General features: G+C 40.5%; 1 protein-coding gene across 1 annotated transcript in view; it reads left to right on the top strand.

The window, feature by feature from the left end:
* The window catches only part of BARX2 (BARX homeobox 2), an 80465-nt gene extending 59269 nt beyond the window's left edge, over positions 1 to 21196 (top strand). Inside the window, exons 2-4 of the mRNA XM_027835231.1 lie at positions 5036 to 5333; positions 9504 to 9588; positions 20159 to 21196. Of these exons, the coding sequence (XP_027691032.1) occupies positions 5036 to 5333; positions 9504 to 9588; positions 20159 to 20428 (653 nt within the window). The 3' untranslated portion in view covers positions 20429 to 21196. The remainder of the gene's footprint in view (positions 1 to 5035; positions 5334 to 9503; positions 9589 to 20158) is intronic.
* The last annotated feature ends 368 nt before the right edge of the window (positions 21197 to 21564 follow it).

The raw sequence follows: 21564 nt of genomic DNA, 5'->3' as shown, positions 1-21564 counted from the left end.
AAAATAATAACAAAATTCATCTATAAGAAAAAAAAGCTCAAGGATATCAAGGGAATCAATGGAAACTGTTCTAGTCATACCAAATCTCAAACTGTATTATAAAATGTATCATAAAGTATTATCCAAACAATCTGTTATTGACTTAGAAATAGAGTGGTGGATAAGTGGATAGATTAGGTACAAATTACATTATAGTAAATGACCATAGTAATCTACTATATGATAAACCCAAAGATCCAAGCTTTGGAACAAAAAGTTTTTATTTGACAAAAACTGCTGGGAAAACTGGAAAACAGTATGGCAGAAACTAGGTATAGACCAACATCTCACACCATATACCAAAATAAGGTCAAAATGGGTAGATGATTTACACATAAAGGTTGATACCATAAGCAAATTAGGAGAGCAAGGAAGAGTTTACCTGTCAGATTTATCGATAAGGGAAGAATTTAGGACCAAAGAAGATATAGAGAGCATTACAAAATGTAAAATAATTAATTCTGATTATGTAAAATTAAAAGGTTTTGCACAAAGCTAATGCAACCAAAATTATAAGGAAAGCAGAAAACTGAGAAAAAATTTGCAACAAGTGTCTCTGATAAAGGCCTCATTTTTCAGATATATAGAGAATTGAGTCAAATTTATAAAAATACAAGCCATTCCCTAATTGACAAATGGTCAAAGGATATGATCAGGCAGTTTTCAGACAAAGAAATCAAAGCTATCTATAATCATATGAAAAAATGCTCTAAATCAATATTGATCAGAGAAATGTGAATTAAAACAACTTTGAGGTGCTGCTTCACAGCTATTAAAATAGTTAATATGACAAAAAAGGAAAATTATGGATGTGGGAGGGGATGTGGGAAAATTGGGACACTAGTGTACTGTTGGTGAGTTGTGAACTGATCCAACCATTCTGGAATGCAAACTATACCCAAAGGGCTATCAAACTGTGCATACCCTTTGATTCAGCAATACCATTTCTAGGTCTGTATCCCAAAGACATCCAAAAAAAGGGAGAGGGACCTATTTGTATAGAAATATTTATAGCAGCTTTTTTTGTGGTGGCTAAGATTTGGAAATCAAAGGAATGTCCATCAATTGGGGAATGGCTAAACAAGCTGTGGTTTATGATTGTAATGGAATATTATTGTGCTGTAAGGAATGACAAGTAGGATGACTTCAGAAAAACCTGTCAAGACTTACATGAACTGATAGATAGTGAAGTGAACAGAACCAAGAGAATGTTGTACACAGTAACAGCAATATTGTACGATAAAGAACTATGAATGATTTGGCTGTTCTCAGCAATACAATGATCCAAGACAGTCCCAAAGGATTAATGATGAAACATACTATCTGCCTCCAAACAAAGAAACTCATATTAAGTATATACAGACTGAAGCATGCTATTTTTCACTTTCTTTTTTTTCTTTTATTCGAGTTTTCTTGTACAAAATGACTAATATGGAAATGTTTTACATAATTTCACATGTATAACCTATAACCAATTGCTTACCATCTGGGGGGAGGGGTGGGAAAGGATGGACCTCAATTTGGACCTCAAAACTTTAAATTAAAATGTTTAAAAAATTAAATAAAATAGTAAAGCCTAAAAATATTCTGATTGGCCTATGAAATTTGTATCTAATGACTTGTTAAGATTTCTGGAAAGAACAATCCAACCAAATTCATCAAGCTTTTTTAAAAATACCTACTTTGTATAAGGCACTATTAGGTTCTGGGCCTACAAAGAAAGAATGGAAAACAGCCCTTGTGTTCAAAAAGCTTAAATTCTACTGTACTTCTGCTGTACAATGCTTAAACATGCTACTTACGACTGTGGGCGAGACATATAACCTCTCAGCGGCATAGACTTCTTATCTCTAAAATGGGGATGCTAACATCCAATGAAATGGCCATTCTATCTTAGAATTTGTGATGGAGAAGAAGAGAGCTAGTTATAGTCTGACATGTACCCTAGATTTTGGGAAATCAGATTTCATTGAGTTTAGAGAAAGAATAGGTAGCATCCTATGGAATAAAATGTCGTAGGGCTAGCAGCACAAGAGAGCAGAGAAGCTTTCAAGAATGAAATTCCGAAGATATGAAAAGTAATATTTCTTTCTGATAAAGAGGAAAAGATGAGGTTGTTGGAAGAAATTGGTGTACATATACTTTTTTACCAACTTAGATTTTAAAGACATGTACAGAAGATGGAACCAAAGACAATTGACAAGAGATCAATACTGAAGTGTGAGCACAGGTCGAGGTGGATAAGTTCTGGATAAAGGATAATGGAGAGAAGTTGGAGCTAACTATCCATTATTTTACTTCATTTCCTTTGCCAAGGACAATGATTTTTTAATTGTAAAGAACAGAACAAGAATGGCTAACAAGGAGTTAATATTAATTATTCACTAATTAACTTGCATAGGAAGTCAAATAGCTGATTAGTTCAATACATCAGGTCTGGATAAACTATATATTCCAGAATTGTGGAGGAATTGAAGGGTGAGATTGCTGAGTTATTGTTAGTGACTTTGGAAAGATAGTAGATAATGGAAGAGGTATAACAAGATTAGAGAAGAGAAAATTTTGTCTTGACTTTAAAAAAAGGAGGAGAATGGAAAAACTAAATTAGCAAACTATATAAGCCAGTCATTTCTACTTTAATTCTTGACAAAATTCTATAATACTATTATAGGGATAGTTAATGAGCATCTGGAAAAGGAGGCAGTGATTACAGAGCCAGGATGGCTTTATTAAGAACAGGTCATGTCAGACTAGCCTTATTTCCTTTTTTGAAGAAAGTTACTAGATGGTGAACTAGAGGAATGCTGTAGATATAGTTTATTTTACCCAGATATGGAGACAGCTAGGTGGCACAGTAGGTGCCACCCACTGTGGAGTGCCAGATCTGGAGTCAGGAAAGACTCATCTTTGTGGGTTCAAATTTGGATTCAAATACTAGCTGTGTGACCCTGGGCAAGTCACTTAACCCTGTTTGCCTCAGTTTCCACATCTGTAAAATGAGATGGAGAAGGAAATGGCAAATCACTCCAGTATCTTTGCCGAGAAAACCCTAAATAAGGTCACAAAAATTCTACTTCAGTGCAGTGCCTGACGGATGTATGCTTGACCCTCTAATTTTTAATATTTTGTCTAGTGACTTAAAGACTTGTATAACATTGTTACTCAATTTTCAGGTGGCACAACAATAGGAGAAGTAACCAAAATGTGGATAACAGAATCAGGATCCCAAAAGATCTCACCAGGCTGGAACATTTGAACAAATCTAATAATGAGATGAAACTGGATAGGACAAATTTAAAGTCAGGAATGTACGGAGGCACTCTTGAACAATTAGAGCCTTAGGAAGATGGTAGATTTCCTTGTCCCTGGAACAAAGGCTGGATAACCACTTGCTGGGGATGTTGTAGAAAAGAATTTCTGTTCAGGTAGGGGTCAGACTAGAATGGTTGCTGAGATGCCTTCTAATTCTGAGGTTCTGTGATTCTGTGAAAACAATTATTAGAAAATCCAATTTGTTCTAATTTATTAATTTCCATGTTTATTCTTCTTTTGGCAAACAAAAACATTTTCATTTAAACCGAGATACCAAAGTTTATGATCATGATTACAGTTTTTCAGTAAGAAATAGTGTTAAAATTTCACATGTACATGATAGTGGTACAAGGTTACAGGTTCCAAGTCAGTCAGTATTTTCACAGTGACAATCCGCGGGCCCAGAATCTTATTTAAACTAACTAATGAATATCCTTCATATTATAAGCAGGACCCTAATGAAGGAGCTTGCTAATATTTATTTATTTTGGGCGGAGGCGAGGCAGTCAGGGTTAAGTAACTTGCTTAGAGTCACCCAGGTAGTAAGCGTCAAGTGTCTGAGGCCGGATTTGAACTCAGGTCCTCCTGACTCCAGGGTTGGTGCTCTACCAACTCGGCCACCTAGCTGCCCCATTGATAGTTTTTTAATGTTCCTAGGCCTCAAGCCAAATTTGTATGTTAGTCTCAGAACACATATTTCTGTGCAGTTCTAACCCAAGGCCTAAGAGAAATGCAGTTAAATGGGGCAAAAAATAAAATAGGACAAGAAACTGCAGAACCCAAAGTACATTTTCTTTTTCCTTCCTATTCCCAATTGCCAAATCAGCCTCTAGCAATAGTCTTCGCATTTTCATTATTTCCAAAATCCATGGATTTTTGTTCATCTAAACTTATTTCGTCTAGTTCTATAAAATAATACTTTGGTGTGCGACTAAATCTGTTGAAAATGTTAGGTAATGTTATTTGTATTATGTTAACAAGGCCTGTCCATCAGCAATTTCTCTCTCTCTCTCTAGTTATCTAAGTCTTTATTTAGAGAGTGTTTTTGTAGTTGTGTTCATATAATTTCTGTGTGTCTTGGTATGTGAACCAACAAGCTTTTGCATATTCAACTGTCATTTTGAATGGCGTTTCTATTTCTGTTCTCACCAGGAACATACAGGTGGATGATTTTTGTAGATTTATTTTATTTCCTGCTACATTACTGAAGTTATTGTTTCAATTGGTTTTCTTTTATTTGAGTCTTTGGAATTCTCTTAAGTAAGCTTTCTGTCATCTGCAGAAAAGGATCATTTTCTTTGTTTGCCTATGTTTATTCCCTCAGTTTCTTTATCTTTATCTTCCTGAAGATTTCTAGAACTACATCAAATAATGGTGATGAAAATGGACATTCTTTTGACCCCAGCTCTTATTGGAAAAGCCTCTAGTGTTTCTCCACTGCAGATAAAAGGAAAGATCAATGTAGTCTTAGGTTGTTGAATGTTTTTAATGTAAATGTATTTTGTATTTTGTTAAAAGCTTTTTCTGCATCTAGTTTTACTAATTTTGAGCCAACCTTACTTTCCCAGTATAAATTCAAACTACTCATAGTCTACCCATTTTCCAGTTATCAGGAAAATTGTCTCTTCTTGTCCTCACGATCCTTTTGGTGACCCTGCCTCTGCCTTTCCATTTTCTCTCCTAGGCTCCCCTTCTCTTCGGGCATACCCTCTTCTCTCCGTGATCACCCGACAGCCTCCCGTTATCTCCCATCTGGTCCCTGCCACCCCTCGCATTGCCCAGGCTTTGTCATGTCACCCAGCTGCAGAGGCCGCCTCTGATGCGCCAGCCAGCGAGGCCCCAGCCAGCAGTGAGTCTGAGACTGAACAGCCAGCTCCCAGGTTGAAAAAACCCCGTCGTAGCCGCACCATCTTCACAGAGCTGCAGCTCATGGGATTGGAGAAAAAGTTTCAGAAGCAGAAATATCTATCCACACCAGACAGGTAAGCTCATTGGAGAGGGAGGGGGCAGCTCTACAGATTTAAGGAGGGAGAAATGAGTGGAGGAAGAGTTTCCCAGAACTCTTTATTAATTATTATTTAATTAATAATATTATTAGTTGTAAATCAATTAATAATATTCTGTTTGGAGGAGAGAAAAAGGTTTTTTCTAGAAAAAAAACCTTGTAGTTTCTGACACCCTCAGTGAGCTAGCTACTGGGCTAACTAAATGCCCTTTGCTAAATGATGGGAATTGGAGGAGATGATCTCTAAGTTCCTTTTAGCTCTAAAGTTCTGTGAGTCTCTGGGCCAGTGGTAGGATTATATTCCATAGCTCACTGCTTGGTGACATGATACCAATTAAGGTGATCACAGAGAACCAAGAAGATTGTTACTAAGGTCTGTATTTGTCACACCCTCAGCACAGTCCCCTCAGCTGGTTCACCAGTGTGTGGCTGCCTCAGTAGAACAACCACTCATCCAGGCTGCCATTAGACTAATGGCTTTGATAGTATCTTCCTCTCTGCCCCTATTTTGGGGGTCATTCAGGGAACAGAGTGAACAGGAAGGCTAGGAATACTAAGAAGATGGCAGTTGTCTTAATGAGATGGGGCAAGGCCACTGGTTGGAGTCTGAGCAGGTCCTGAGATTGGTGGCCAGGGTCTTTTGTGCCAACCTGTGGGAGGCAATCTTGGCTTGGATAAACCACCTCTGCTTTCTGTACTTAAGTGTCCTGACTATTAAATAAAGTTTAATCACCTGGAGAACAAGAGGAAGATACAAAGAGGGTTTCTGAGATGTCAGTCTTTTGGAGGACTCTCAATGTCCCTGTTTTTTTTTTTCTTTCTGTACTAGGTTTTCATGTCAGTGTCACCACTGAATTGTCAGGGTCTAGAGTAGGGGTTCTTAACCTGGGTGTCTGTGAACTTGTTTTATCTACTATTTTGCTAATTATTTCAATAGAATTGGTTTCCATTGTAATCTTGGATAATTTATTTTATACACTTAACATTATTTTGGGGGTGGGAGTCCATAGACTTCACCCACCTGCCAATGGTGTGAAGAATCCCTGGTCTAGAGAGATCATAGGAGTTTTAGGATTGGGAGCAATCTTCTAATCATATAGGTGAACTCCATTTCATAGGACAGAAAATTGAGGCCGGGAGAAGTTAAGCAATTGGCCGTAGTCCTGAAGGTGGTAAGAAGCAGGACTAGGATTTGACCCAAGGTTTTCTGAATCCAAATCCAGTGCACTTTTCATTCTATCACAGAGAAAGGCAGTAAAACTCAAATGTGTCTATTAAGCTCTCCAGTAGCTGCTTTAGTTGAAGGTTTAGTTGGAGAGGAGACTGAAATCATTGACTAAAAGGAAATTGGAGGTTAACTGTAGGTATTCATTATCTGTCCTGTGACCCCAATCCTTGACATGGCATTAAGAGCCAACTACTTTGCAGGTAAGTGAAATGGGAAATATTATTTAATTGTATGATATTAGTAAAGGACTTTAAGATGAATAGGTAAAACCAACAACTAATTTCAGGCCAATTTAAAAAAATCAGAGAAGCTTTTCCATAACTCGTAAAAACCCTTCCTGGGGCCTCAGATGCCTGCCCAGGCATTTCTCAGGTGCTCCAGAGACCTGCACAGGATTGGCTCTTTTGCCTGGGGAGGTGGACACCATCTGGCAGGCACCTGAAGTTGCTGCCTTAATCTGCGATTCTGAATGTTCCTCACCTCTGTACGTGACTGAGGCTATGAGCAATCACTCCTCCCTGAGCTCTCTCCCTCTTCCTCTCTGTTTGTTTCCCTGGTTTCCTAGGCAATCTCATTTAGGTAAATGTGCAGGGAAGAGAGAAATTGTAACGGTGGCAGGTAGAGAGAAAGAGAGGAGATTACAGAGAAGCATGTTTCTTTAGACAGGAATGAATCAAAGATGCATATTTCCCAAGTGAGCTAATGCAGTTTGGTAACCAGTAGCAGATCTGTGAACTGAAAATTCCATTGACTAATGTACCTGATGACCTCAAACGGACTGAGTTACAGAGAGAACTGAAGGAGGCTGTGGAAGGGACCTGACTTCAGGTAGGCTAGAGAGACTAGAAGTCCAGAGGAATTGTATATTAGGTCCCAGAATCTTTGGTGAATTGATGTTAAGGACAAAATTCTCCTATGTAGGAGGAAAGGGCTGTTTTTTGGCATTAGGAGTTTGTTAGGCTTCAATCTTTTGCTCACTTTCAGTAAATCTTTCTGCCTTTTAGCAACTGTGCCATAGGAATTGGTGAATTGGAATGGAGACTTAAGAAAGATTGGGCTCTGAATTCAAAATACTCAGTTCTACATTTTACTTTTAGAGAATTCAATTATGACCAGGACTCAGAAGATCAGGGTTGGTCAGCCAAAGGGACAGAACTGATAAAACTGATAAAGGAGATAAGTGTGTTTTCTCCAGTTGAGAGGCTACAGAGAGACACAGGATCATGGAATCATTGAATTATGGAGTGTCAGAGTTTGAGCTACAAGAGACTTTGTGGTCCAGCTGTGACAAAGCTGAGTCTCAGAGGTCGTGAAGTGACTTGCCAAAGGTCCCAGAAGTATTAAATGGCAGAGGAAGCAACCAAGAACAAGATGAACAGACTTAGTGTTAGAGGAGAATACAAAGACTGAAGGTCTGAAAGAGAGGGGTAGGGCAGCAAGAAAATCATAGACTTGTAGAGTCAGAAGGGATCTTGGTGGCTAACTAATCTCAGCAGCTAACTAACCACACATGAAAAGAACCTCAATTATAACATTCCTGACAAATGGTCATCCAGCCTGTACTTGAGGACCCCCAAGTAATAGAACTTACGACCTTTTGATGTAGTCCATTTCAATTTAGGAAGCTTCAATTTCGGGGATGTTTTTCCTGACCTCAAACCTCTTTTCAATTTCCAGTGCTCCTGATTTCTGCCATTTGGGACCAAACAGAAAAAAATTGTATCTTTCCTACACATGACAGCCTTTCAAATACTCAAAGAAAGTTCTAATGTCTCCCCTAAGTCTTTTCTTCTTCATGTTAAACATCTCTAGTTTTTTCAAGTCTATCAGAAGCTGTTCATTGAGTATCAACTGGATACTCATCCCTGAGGTAGATGGTGAAAAATGAGTCTGGTTCCTTGTCCTCAAGAAGCTTACATTTCCAACTGGAACAGAATTGACATATATGAAGCAAATTAAAAACAATAAGGAGTTAAACTCCATCATGTTGCCTCTAAGAGCAATGGGAGTTTAAGAAAGGGAGAGACTGATACAGGCTGTAGTAGCAAGGGAATACTTCTTGGCTAGGTGTGACTTAAACTGGGTCTTAAAGAATGTATAGAATTTATATAAGAAATATGTGGTCTTGTATTTTATTTCTAGTTGGGATGTTCAGACAGAGCTTTCACCTTAAAGTACCAGAGGTGAAATGTCAGGAAGAAAACTTTGTAATGAAGGGATGGAGATGCCTTCCAACTTAGTGAAATATCTGAGGTAGAGGATTGCCCCCAGTCAATTTGGAGACGAGTATCTCTTCTCATCCTCTAGGCCAGGGTCTATGGATAAATTTCAGAGGGTTCAGGAACATTGATGGGAAAAAAATTTACATCTTGATTTTCATTATCCTTTGCCAAAAGTTTCACAAATAGTAAAAAGCAGAGGAAGGAACCACAATAAGATGAATGGTCTTAGTGTTAGAGGAGAATGCAAGAACAAAGGTCTGAAGGAGAAGTATAGGGAAGCAACAAAATCATAGACTTCTAGAGTTAGAGGGGATCTTGGTGGCTAACTAATCACAGTAGCTAGCTAACCACACATGAAAAGAACCTCTATTATAACATCCCTGACAAATGGTCATCCAGCCTCTACTTGAAGACCCCCCCCCAAGGTAATGGGGCTCCATTATCCCATTTTATTTTATGTATTTAAAAACATTATTGTGAGGAGACCATAGGCATCACCAGACTGCCAAAGGGGTTCATGACATAAACAAGGTTAAGAACCTTTGATCTAGGGATTCTCATCCATAGGAAGTTTTTCAGGAAGAGCTATTGTTGGCTTATGTGGGAGAGAAGGGCTGGATTAAACCCTGGAGGACCCCATTACTATGCCTTCCTTTTCCCATTGTCTCATTGCACCTCTGTGTTCTTTGCCTCCTAGGTTGGATCTTGCCCAGTCTCTGGGACTCACTCAACTCCAAGTGAAGACTTGGTATCAAAATCGCAGGATGAAATGGAAGAAAATGGTAAAAAAAATTTTTTTCATAATGTCATTTCAAGGTTTTTTAGTGGTTGGAAACACCAGCAAACTTTGTGATGTTGGGGAAATCATTTTGTTTCCAGTTGTTTCATCAGCTATGAAATGAGAGTGGGGTGTACAGGATGATCTTTAAGACCCATTCTAGCTCTGAAATTGGAATTCTCTGAAATTTGGTTGGCTTGGACTTCTGGAGGTCTTAACTCTGGAGATTGGTAAGATCATAGGATTTATAGCTGGATGGAACGTTAGAGATCATTCAGTCTAATCTCTTCCTTGCTCATATGAAGAGACTGAGACACTCTAGTCTATAAAGTAAGTGACTTGCCTGAGGTCACATAGGAGAGATGGGATTCAAATCTAGTTTTTCTAATTTCAATTCTAGTGCTCATTTCCATTACGTTGTCTCTGCTGCCCATGTTATTTAATCTAAGGGTGGCCTTGGGCAAAGAGATAGGTAGAGCCCCACTTCTTTCTCCTATTAACAATGTCATCTCCATATGATATCCCGATCATTCTATAACCAAGAGGAATACCATAAATAGAGAGAATTTCTGACTGGGGTGCCTGGGATGGTGGATCCTTACAGAGCCTCTCCAATCACATTGTCTTCAAAGGCAGCTTTCTCTATGAGTGGGGAGTAGGTGTAGGAACAGGGTTTAAATGGAATTAAAACCACCCCAAACATACTGGCCTCTACGTTTCCTCCCCAGAAAGGTCACTGTACAAATAGCCGGATGCTCTTTGGGGCACTGGAACCTGAGAAGGATTTTAAAAGATGGATTCTCAATATGAAGATTCTGACGCAGATACAAATGCAAACACATGTCCTTTTAATAAATCAATCAAAAAGTATTTGTTGAGCGCTTATTCTGTTCTATAATCCCTATGATAAATTACTATTATAATAACTCATATTTACATAATACTTTAAGAGGCAGCATGGCATAGTAAATAGTGGGAAAGATCCAGGAAGACCTGAGAATCAGGGAGAGCTGGGTTCAAATCCTCTCTTTGAGACATACTGGCTCATCACCCCAGGCAAGTCATTTAATCCTTTGGTGATCCCAGGCATCTCTCTAAATCACTGAGCAGTTGCTGTTTTGTATCACAGAAGAAGGTTCTCTCACTCATAGTTCCCTGTTTAAGTGAAATCAGGTCAAAATATATCGTTAGGCATATAACTTTAGATGCTTTCAGTCTAATGGGGGAAACAAGACACAGGAAATGATTAGTGAACAAAACAGGACAATATGTAATTTTATATGTATATGCATAAATGTATAATTAAGTGTTAAATTGTACTGCTGAGAAGGGAGAGAACAAAGTGAGCTGGGGTAGTCAGGGAACACTTCCTGGAGGAGTAATGTGACCTGGGTTTTGAAGAATGGTTAGGATCTGAATAAGTGAAGGGGAAAGGGGTGGGAATATGAACATGCCATGCATGTTCCTAAGGGTGAGACTGTATAGGGCACTGGGACAGGGAGGAGACCAGAGTGACTAATGGTAAATTCTTTAAGATCAACAAAGTGTGGGAGGTCCGGTAGGGCTGTCTTCAGGGGCCCCTGACATTTGTGTCAGGGTAGCAGAACCAGGTTGTCCCTGGGCTGAGGAACCTCTGTAACTCTTGCCTGTCCTTGGCCATCTGGGAAGCAAGCAGCTCTGGACCCTTATCAGGGACAGTACAGGGGCAGCTGGGGCAGGCAATGATTGGTACTTGACCCCTTACCTATATCCTCCCTATATCTAGTTCTTTCATTTTACAAATGATAATAATGAGTTCTCAAAAAGCCAAATGTTTTGCCAGGTTCATACAGCAAATTAATGACGGAAGTAATACCAGAACTCAGATCTCTTACTTTACTCCTAGCTGAGTATTCTGTCATTGCCCCATGCTCATTTCATCCCACAGGTCTGGCTGCCTGAGTCATAGCATTGATTTTTCCCTCTCTTCATGTATACAACCTCTCAGTATCTTCTGCAGATCTTGAAGCCAAATATATCCAGGATTGAGGTTAACCCTAGGCAGTGCAATGGATTGGAGTCAGGAAGAACTGAGTTCAAATTCTGCCTCAGATACTTACAAGCTATGTGACCCTGGGCAAATCACTTAAGCTCTATTTGCCTCTGTTTCCTCATCTGTAAAATGGGGATAATGATAGTACCTATCTCCCTGGATTGCTGTGAGGATCAAAGGAGATAATAATCGTGAAGTACTTAGCATAGTGCCTGGCACATATTAAGATCTCTATAAATGTTGGCTATTTTTATTATTATTATAGCACTTTGCAAACCTTAAAATGCTACAGAAATGCTCATTATTATTACTAGGGAAGAATGGGAATGAATGTGAGGAAGGCTTATCCCTCTGGTTCTTCACAGAAACACAATGCCCAGGGGAAGCTAGGTGGTGCAGTGGGTAGAGCTCTGGTCTTGGAGTCAAGAGGACTTGAGTTCAAATCCAGACACTTGACACTTACTAGCTGTGTGACCCTGGACAAGTCACTTAACCTCCCCTCCCCATTGCCTCACCAAAAAGCAAAAAAAGAGAGAGAGAGAAGCACAGTGCCTAGCACATAGTAGGTGCTTAATAAATGCTTGTTTCTCTCCTTCTTTCTGAGAATCCAAGGCTTCTCCCCTTCTTTCTAAGACCCTTACCTAACCTATCCTTTTAACCTCTTCTTCCTTTTCACTGAAATGCTTGAAATTCCCTGAAAAGGACATTTCAAGAGCTGAGATTAACATGCTGAGGCATATTCACTCCTAGAGAATTTTGGACCACTTGGAGTACAAATTCTTGAAAACTTCAGCTCACCTACTTTAATCTCATTAGTGCAAAGAAAAAAATGATAATTGGGTAATAAAGATATCTCAGAGGCTAGTGTCCTAATTGGAACTGGAAAAAGATTAGTACTTGGTTCTCAATTACTCATACCACTGCCAAGGGCTGAGTTGCCAGTTTGCCAAAACTGAGATAACATCTCTAACTAGTTTTTACTGGTCATCATTGGTAAACCATAGCGGTTGAGCAAATTTCACTTTGTATGTTAGATGCTAGACACGTTCTATTACTCTTGGATTTTGCTCCAGAAATATCCACAGAATGTTGCAATAGATTGCAAGTGCGTCATTGTTCAGAAGATCCAGATGGGACTGTCAGCCCCTCACAAGTCACTGAATAGGATGGCAAGAGCATTTAGAGAAACAGCGTAACAATTCCTGACAACTGACCTGTTCTTCCAGGATCCAAAAATTCTGAATCTAAAACATGGAATTAGAATCTGAGTACCAGAAAGAGAATTAAGTCAGAGAATCTAAAATGGGAGGTACTTTGGTGTCCTCAACAAAGGTGACCCTTGGAAGGAAAATTTTCTGAGCTTTTGGAGGTCCACAGAGACAAGCCAAAGCTAACTTCTTCAGATTTCCAGGGACCTTGCTTTCTCTTTGACTAAGAACTCTACAAGCATAATGAATGACTGCCACCAACCCACCAGCCCCATTCATTTGCCTTTCCAGCCATGCTTTTCAGTCTAGACTAGATTTACCTTCAGCAAAAAATATCTCTATTGCCAATATGTGGTAGTGCTGAGGGAGGAAAGTTGCTGACTCCAGAGAATTTGAATTTGTTCTTTGGCTTTGGAGAATCACTCGACAATTACATCCAGCAATGCAGAACATTTTGGGGCAATACGGAAAGGCCACCCCCCACCCCGGCAGCCTAGAGGTCAAAGGGTGGGGAGAGGAGCAGGAACAGGTAAGATAAATGCTTCTAAACACAGACAAAAGCAATACCATAAATCATATACCTGAGAATGGAGAGGAAGGTAATTTGAGAGATTATCTAGTCCAGTCCCTGGTCTCTTTGGAAGATTTCATACCAATCACCTTGATAAGGTCACAAAAAGCCAAGTTCTTTGTATGCAAAGAGAGTAATTTGACTTCTATCTGGCATTAGAACAGGAATGTCTAATGGAAGTAGAAGTGCTTGCCAGGTGTTTTTCCTGAGAGCCTGGGAGAGGTGTGTGACCTAGCCTACATTCAATGTAGAGGCCACTCCTGACCCTGGGGGGTTAAATGGGCAAAAGTAAAGATTGTTGGCCATCCGGAGTGGGGGCGGGGGGGGGGGGGGGGGGGGGGGGAGGGGGGGGGTTGATTGAATGTCAACAAAGGTTCATTTGAATATTCAGTACTGGGTGTGGGGTGGTGGGGGTGAGATAATTGCAGTTTCAGGTGTGCTGAGAGGCAGGGGGCCAGAGGTCCAGTGCCTGAAGCTGCTGAAGAGGATAGTTATCTCCTAATTATCACCACTCACAGATGTTTGATTCCATATAGAAAATGGTTTGATTATTGTTGTGTGCCCAACCCCCCCCTTCCCCCCACCCCTCTCCGAGTAGGAAAAAAGGCCAGGTTAGGTAGATCCCAGCTGTGTGGGTGGTGTTCACTAATTGCCTGGGCTGGACTTTCTTTTGCCAATTAGGTTTCTTCTTAGACCTGCCCTTTTATAACTTGATTGTTATACTGGGCAACTTAATTTTGTGTAATGCCTTTCAGAGTAAGTGGAGCTGCTTTCAACACAGACTCCACCTTGGCATCCTATCCTTCCCAGGCTGGTGCTTTGGAAAGAAAGCCTGAAATCATGATCAGATATTGACTTTGGTGGAAATGCATCTTACTGACTTCTCCCTAAAGGGAGATCCTGTCAGTACAAATGCCTTTGCTTTGACGTTGGGGTGGAAGCTTGAAAAGGGACTTATTCAGGCAAGAACCATCAGCCTGACACATTAGGTCTGTTTGTTATTACAGTTCAGCAACCTGAGGACTCAGTGCTCCTTCTGTGGCGTAGATTCATAAAATCCTTTGGCAGGGGATTTGGGGGAGGAGAAAGGACAGGGGTCAGATATGTGATTTCATCAATGGAGGGAAGGAACTTCCTCTCATCACTGATGAAGAGCAACAACTTGTCTTTGTCTTAGTTTCATGAGCTCCTAGTAGCTCTGATGTTTCCATGAGTGTTGGAGATCGTTTAGTTCAACCTCTGTATTTGACAAGTAAAGAAATTGAGAGGGAGTATGTGTCGGGTACTATGTCACAGAATCATGGCATTTCGTAGTTGCAGAAAATCTCAAAGGCATTTAGTTCAACCTGAATGTCAGTGTCTGTATGTTATCATGACAGCCCCCCAAATGTTCTGATCTAACAGGTTAGTCAATGACCATTTTAAAGCCCAACTTTGGACCAAGCACTGTACTGGGTGCCAAGATATAAAACAAAAAATGAAACCATCTCTACCTGCAAGGAGCTTATATTCCATTGGGAAGACACATGTACATCATCATCATCATCATCATCATCAATCTAGCATTTATATAACACCAACTGTGTGCCAAGCACTTTACAATTATTATCTCATTTGATCCTTACAACAATCTTGGGAGGTAGATGCCATTACTATCCCTATTGCACAGATGAGGAAAGTGAGGCAGACAGAGGTTAAGTGGCTTGACCAGGGTCACACAGCTAGTAAGTGACTAACGCTAGATTTTAACTGGTACTTCCTGGCTCACCCTTCTTTCCATTGTACCACCTAGCTGCCTCTCTCCTCCTTCCTCCTCTACTCTCTCTTCTCCCTCCCCCCACCCCAACTAATTAAAAAGTAAAGGGGAAGGGCCCTAATTATAGGAGAGGAGATTAGGAAAAGCATAATATATAAAATGTATCTTGAGCTTAGTTTTGAAGGAAAATAGTTATTCTAGGAGGTGGTGGTGATGAGAAAATAAATTTCAGACGTGGGTGTGCAAAGACAGAGATAGGAAATGGAGTGGTATGGATGAGTAACAATAAGAAGGCCAGTCTAGATTGTAAATTATAGTTCTGTATGATAAATCAGGGAATGGAGGTTGTTTGGGTTGTAAAGGGTATTTGATTCTAGAAGTAATAGACAATGGAGTTCATGGAATGGGGAGTCACATAGGAAGACCTTTACTTTATGAAAACCACCTTAGCAGCAGTGTAGAGATTAGATTGGAGATTCAAGAGACAGAGTTACCAATTAGAAAGCTACCTCATCAGGGCAGGACAGAGATGATGAAGGCCTGAGTTGTGGCTGTATGTGTAGAGAGGAGACACATGGGGTGAATGTTGTGGCGATAAAATAACAAGATTTAGGGCAGCTAGGTGGTGCAGTGGATAGAGTACCAGCCCTGGAGTCAGGAGGACCTGAGTTCAAATCCGGTCTCAGACCAGACATCACTTGACACTTACTAGCTGTGTGACCCTGGGCAAGTCACTTAACCCCAATTGCCTCACCAAAAATAAATAAATAACAAGACTTACCAAGTCCTAGGGTATATGACGTGAGACAAAGGGAGGGGCGCATCAAGCATAACTCCACGACTGTGAAACCTGGGTGACTGGAAGGATGGGGGTACCTCTTGAAAGAAACAGGAAAGTTCAGAAGTAGGGTGTATTTGGAGGAAAAATAATTAATTCTATTTTTGACATGTTGAATTTTCAATTCCTATGGAATATATTATTGGAATCTCTGATAGGTTGATGAAACCTACATGAGTTTCTTTTAGCCAATGTAAACTTTGAGTTTTCTGAAGAATTTCTGAAGTTGATATTTCCATAGGAAATTTAATATTACTGAAAAGATATGATTTAAATAGCTTAGGAAACCAAGTCATCTTACATTTTTGGAGGAAAAAAAACCCAATCTATACTATTAAGTGCTTTCTTCACATCAATTCCTGAGAAAATTCATCAGCCTTAAACTGTTGAACAAGTGATCAAGGATGCTCTGGTTTACAGCAATCATTTTATGGATCCACAGGCTATTAGATCTGGAAGAGACCTCGGAGACCATTTAGTCCAACTCCTTTATTTTGTTAACAGGGACATTGAAACTCAAGAGAGGAGAAATGACTTGGCCAAGGTGGTACCTCACCATCTAGGTAATCAGTATTTGAGCCCTGAGAACACATGGTAATACGTTCAGTGATTAGAATGTTAAAGACTAAGCATGGAATGCATTCAGTAGAGGATGCGGGTAGGACCTGAATATGGAAACAATGGAAATATAATCCTCTTGGTTATCCTTAAAACTGTAAGCTCCTTGAGGGCAGGCATTGTTGTTTTTTTTTTTTTTATCTTTCTTTGCCCCCAAACTCGAGCTTGGCTCATAGTTGGCTAACTGACTGTCCCATCTCCGTTCCTGTATTTGCCTGATTAATTAATATAATTAGACTAGATCAAAGGGTTTCAGAGCCAGGCACAGGGAGAGTTGGTCTCTGTTTACACATAAAAAGGCTTTGCATTATCCATCCTTTTATCTCTGTCTCTGCTCAGAGTCACAATCTCAAAGTTGGAACAGATCTCAGAGATTCCTGGTGGAACTCATACCTGAATAAAAGACTCCCCTGTATATTATCTCCACCAAGTGATCATCCATTCTTTACTTGAAGGGAGTACATACATGACTTCCTGAGGCATCCTTTTCTACTTTCTGATAGCCCCAGGTGTTAGGTACTTTTTTCACCTTATGTTAAGCTTAAATTCAATAGCTAGGTAGCACAGTGGATAGAGCACCAGGTCTGGAGGCAGGAAGACTCATCTTGAGTTCAAATCTGACCTTAGACACTTACTAGCTGTGTGACCCTGGGCAAGTCACTTAACCCTGTTTGCCTCAGTTTTCTCATCTGTAAAATGAGCTTGAAGAAGGAAATGGCAAACCAATCCAGTGTCTCTGCCAAGAAAACCCCAAATGAGGTCACAAAGAATCAGACATGACTGAAAAAGGACTGAACTGAACAGCCATCTTTCTAGATTGTATTCATCATACCTCCTCTCAAAAACTCTGCTTTCCAGCCAAACTGACATGCCATTTCCCACCTCTTTGCTTTTGCAGAAGCTGTTTCCCATGCCTGGAATATTCTCCTTCCCTTGGAATCTCTAAGTTCTTTCTTGGCTCAGCTCAGGTGCTGCCTCATGCTTTGGACCTCTTGTCCTTCCCCCAGCTATTAGTGTTCTCCCTCATCCTCTAAATTACTTGGTATTTATGTTATATGCATTTGTTTCTTAATTACTTGGTATTTATGTTGTATAAATTTGTTTTTCATTCGTTCATTAATTCATTTATTCATTTTAAAAATTTGTTTATCTGTATATGTGTTTGTTTCCTCTCGTTCAGTATACTATATGAGTTCCTCAAGGGCAGAGATTGTTTCATTGCTGTTTTTGTCTCCCCGGTGCTTAGCCACAAAACAGTTCCTGGCCTATAATAGGGGTTTACGAGCATATAGGCAGAGCCAGAAGGAAACTTAGTGGGACCTTAATAAATATTTATCTATTGGTAGTCTATCGTCTGTAGGGTGCAAGCCCCATAACTCCCAAGTTTGGCACTCTTTCCCCTTTGCCATACTGATCAGTAAATGTTTATTGAATTGAATTCCTAAGGTAGACGTCTGACCGTGTTACTTCACCACTGAAAAATCTCCCGTGTTTCCTTGTGGCTTCTAGAATAAAAATACAAATGCCTCAACTTGACATTTTAGGCCTTCTGCTGTCTGGGGCCAACCTACCAGCTCCAGCTTCATTTGATGTTAGTCTCCTTCCTTCCTTCTTTATCTTCCTTCCTTCCTTCCTTCCTACCTTCCTTCCTTTCTTTCTTCCTTCCTGCCTTATCTTCCTCCCACATTCCAGCCCAAGCAAACTACACTCAGCATCCCATCTCTCTTTCTCTCTGCTCTCTTCCATCTCTTAGGATCCTCCATCTCTTAGGATCCTTATCTTTTTTCAAGGCTTAGACCAGGAACCAACTCTTATAGGAAGCCCTCCTTTCCCCTTCATCCACAGTTGTTAGTGTTTTCTCCCTCCTCAAATTATCTTTTCTTTTTCTTTTTTTACTCATTTGTTTACTTGCTATGTCCCCCTCACCCCCTCTAGGAGAATGTAAACTCTTTGAAGGCAAAGACTCTTCCATTTTTATCTTTGAGCCCTTGTTAGTTAGTGCTGTACTTTGTACACAGTAGTTGTTTAATACATGCTTCTTAAATTGAACTTTTAGCACCTTAGTGACTGATCCACGTGAGAGCTCATTAACCCAATTGCAACATCTTAATGACTATACTGTTTATCATTAATAACCCTAAGTTGTGGGCAGTTGTTGGCTCATGATAATAATTAATTCAAACAATCCATTAACAACACCCTAATAGGATGTCTTAGAAGGAGAATAGTATGGACAGAGACTGGGAGTGGGGCTAACGGAGAGCTGCCAAAGATAATGTTGTCATGGCGTAAGATATTGTTCCAACAAGTTCCTAGTGAACACGCAGTTCAAATCAATTTAATTCAACAAGACTATCAACTGAGTACCTATTAGATTCAATAAATATTTATAAAGTACCTACTATGTGCAAGACACTCTGCTAGGGGCTGGAGATAAAAAGACAAAAAGGAATCTCAGCCCTCAAGGAGTTAATCTATATTACTCAGTGTGATAACTTCACTGGGGTATTTGGGGATATTGACTCATTTTGAAATGACTACCAACGGTGGGGAACCTGCAGCCTCAAGGCCACATATGGCCCTCTAGGTCCTCAAGTGCAACTCTAGTCACTCAAAGGACTGTACTTGAGGACCTAGAGGGCCACATGTAGCCTTGAGGCCACAGATTTCTGACCTCTGGATTAGCCCTTAATAGAAGCCTCTTCCCCTTCCTACTGCCTTAAGTTTTATGTATCCTATAACTATTTCTGGAATTCTGATTGTGGGGGATTTTTGAGATATAAAATATATTCACTGAAGGCATTACAATTTTGTTAGGGAAATACACAGGTGAATCAGGTAGGAAAGATAGTGTATGGGCAAATGCTAAAGTATGTGTTGCAAACAGTAGGATCAGAGTACAGAGGAAGAAGAATTTGATTTGGGCTAGAGAAGTTGGGGGATACTGTACAGGAGCTTGACTCCAATTTCATCTTGAAGGATAGAGGACTGAGGATCCTTTTCATCAAAACCTTGATGCTAACTGCTGGGACAGAGAGAGATGGTTTCATGTGGCATTAAGGGTCTTTCGTGATCTGCTCCCACCTACTTTTCAGCCTTTTTTCATATTATTCCCTTTCATGAACTCTGCATCCCAGCCAATCTGGACTCCTAGTTGTCCTCCAAATGTGGTAGTCCATATCCTACCTTGATGTATTTGAAAAAGCTGTTCCCCATGTGTGGAATGGTCTCCCTTTTCATCTCTGCTTCTCAGAATCCTTATCTTCCTACCAAGCTTAACTCAGGCATCATGATTTCTCCTTCTCCTCATATTCCCTTTGTTAGTGCTGTTGTCTTTTGTTTTCTGTGATTCCTTGAATTTCCTCGCCCTATATTTGTGTATGAATTATAGGTAATCAGCAGAACACAGCTAGCATCAGAGGCAGGATTCTGCTACACTATGTTGCCTCTCACTTTGCTTGCAGTGTTTAATACCTGTTTGAACTGAATCTGTTGGATGTCCTTTAAGGAGCTTTCCCCCTCATATCACTTCTCCTCTTCCGCCTCCTCAGGTTCTTAAAGGTGGGCAGGAAGCTCCTACCAAACCCAAAGGGCGTCCCAAGAAGAACTCCATCCCCACCTCAGAAGAGATCGAGGCTGAAGAGAAAATGAACAGTCAAGCTCAGAAGCAGGATGTGCTAGAGCCCACTCAGGAACACAAGAAGCTGGAACCTCCAGAGGAGCCCAAGGCATCTGATCTCCCCACAGAGGCTCTTGAGCCCCCCAGTAGCCAGTCCCAGGAGCTGCCACTTCCCTCTTCTGACACTGCATCATCAAGCTAAAATTGACCTTTTCTTTGGGAGGGGAGGGAGTGACTGACGGTAAGAGGAGAGGAGGTGGGGGAAGTAGGGAGAAAAAACTCACCAAAGAACTCACACCTGACGTGCCTGGGGAGGAGAGAAGGCAGGCAAATCCCTCCCTTCCTCCCAGAATGTTCTCACATCATCATCAGCATGCATGCACTTGAATGAAGACTTGTTTGTTTTAGGCCTTGCTCCTGTTGAAAGGGTGTGCTAGCCACAGGACTACCCAACTTGCTAAGGAAGAGAGCTCCCTGGAGATCTCTCTGACATCATGGTTGCCATGGAGATGGTTGTGGTACTCTGGCTGGGTACAAGAAACCTATCTATGGTGTAGGCTGCATCCTGGAACAAAGAGGGAGGATGCCATAGCTTTTTTTTCCATCAGTCCCAGGGCAACCACCAGTCAAAACAGAGAGATATGGAGGAACTGGAGCAGCTGCCCAGTATCCTTTGTGACCTAGCACTTATTTCTTGTAGGTTATAAAAAGAAAACATTTAAAAATTTTTGAGGGGATGGGAAAAGGCAGGGTGGGTCAGGGGTTAAGGGAGTTCTGAATTATTAGGTTGTTTCTGAAGAAAGTTCCTGTTTGTTTGTTTGACGTGTGCCTTTGTACCAATTAAAGGGTGATAAGGTGACCCAAGAACATTTTTCCTATAGCCTTGCTCCAGGGGATACCATCCCCAACAGCTCCAATGCAGATGTGTTAAGATAACTTTTATTTTTTAATTAAAAAATAAATAATTGAATAGGACTGTGTGTTCATTGTCTTGGGGGAGGGGGAAGGGTTTGACAAGAAATTTCACACTTAACCCTTCCCAAGAGTGAAAAGAGACCTGAAAGGCAATTGTTTGAGGATATTTATGTCAGTAGATGTAAACTTGTTCAGAACAGGGCCTGTGTTCCAGTGATCTTTTTATCCCCTGCACCTAGTTCTATGGTTGCCTCATAGTAGGTGTTTAATACAGGCAGATTTCACTGAATCAAATGTAGTGAGCCCTAGAGGGGGTCTGAGTCAGGAGACGTGCAATCTTGTTTCAGGAGGCCTGAATATTCATTCTGAGCTCTGCAGTGGGCCAAATCCATTGGCAGTAGATCGCCAGCCCCTGGCCTAGTG

The sequence above is a fragment of the Vombatus ursinus genome, unplaced genomic scaffold (genome assembly GCF_900497805.2).
Source record: "Vombatus ursinus unplaced genomic scaffold, bare-nosed wombat genome assembly UNPS02014813.1, whole genome shotgun sequence".
Lineage (NCBI taxonomy): Eukaryota > Metazoa > Chordata > Mammalia > Diprotodontia > Vombatidae > Vombatus > Vombatus ursinus.
The sequence above is the reverse complement of the archived record's forward strand: the minus strand, read 5'-3'. Positions and strand labels throughout refer to the sequence as shown.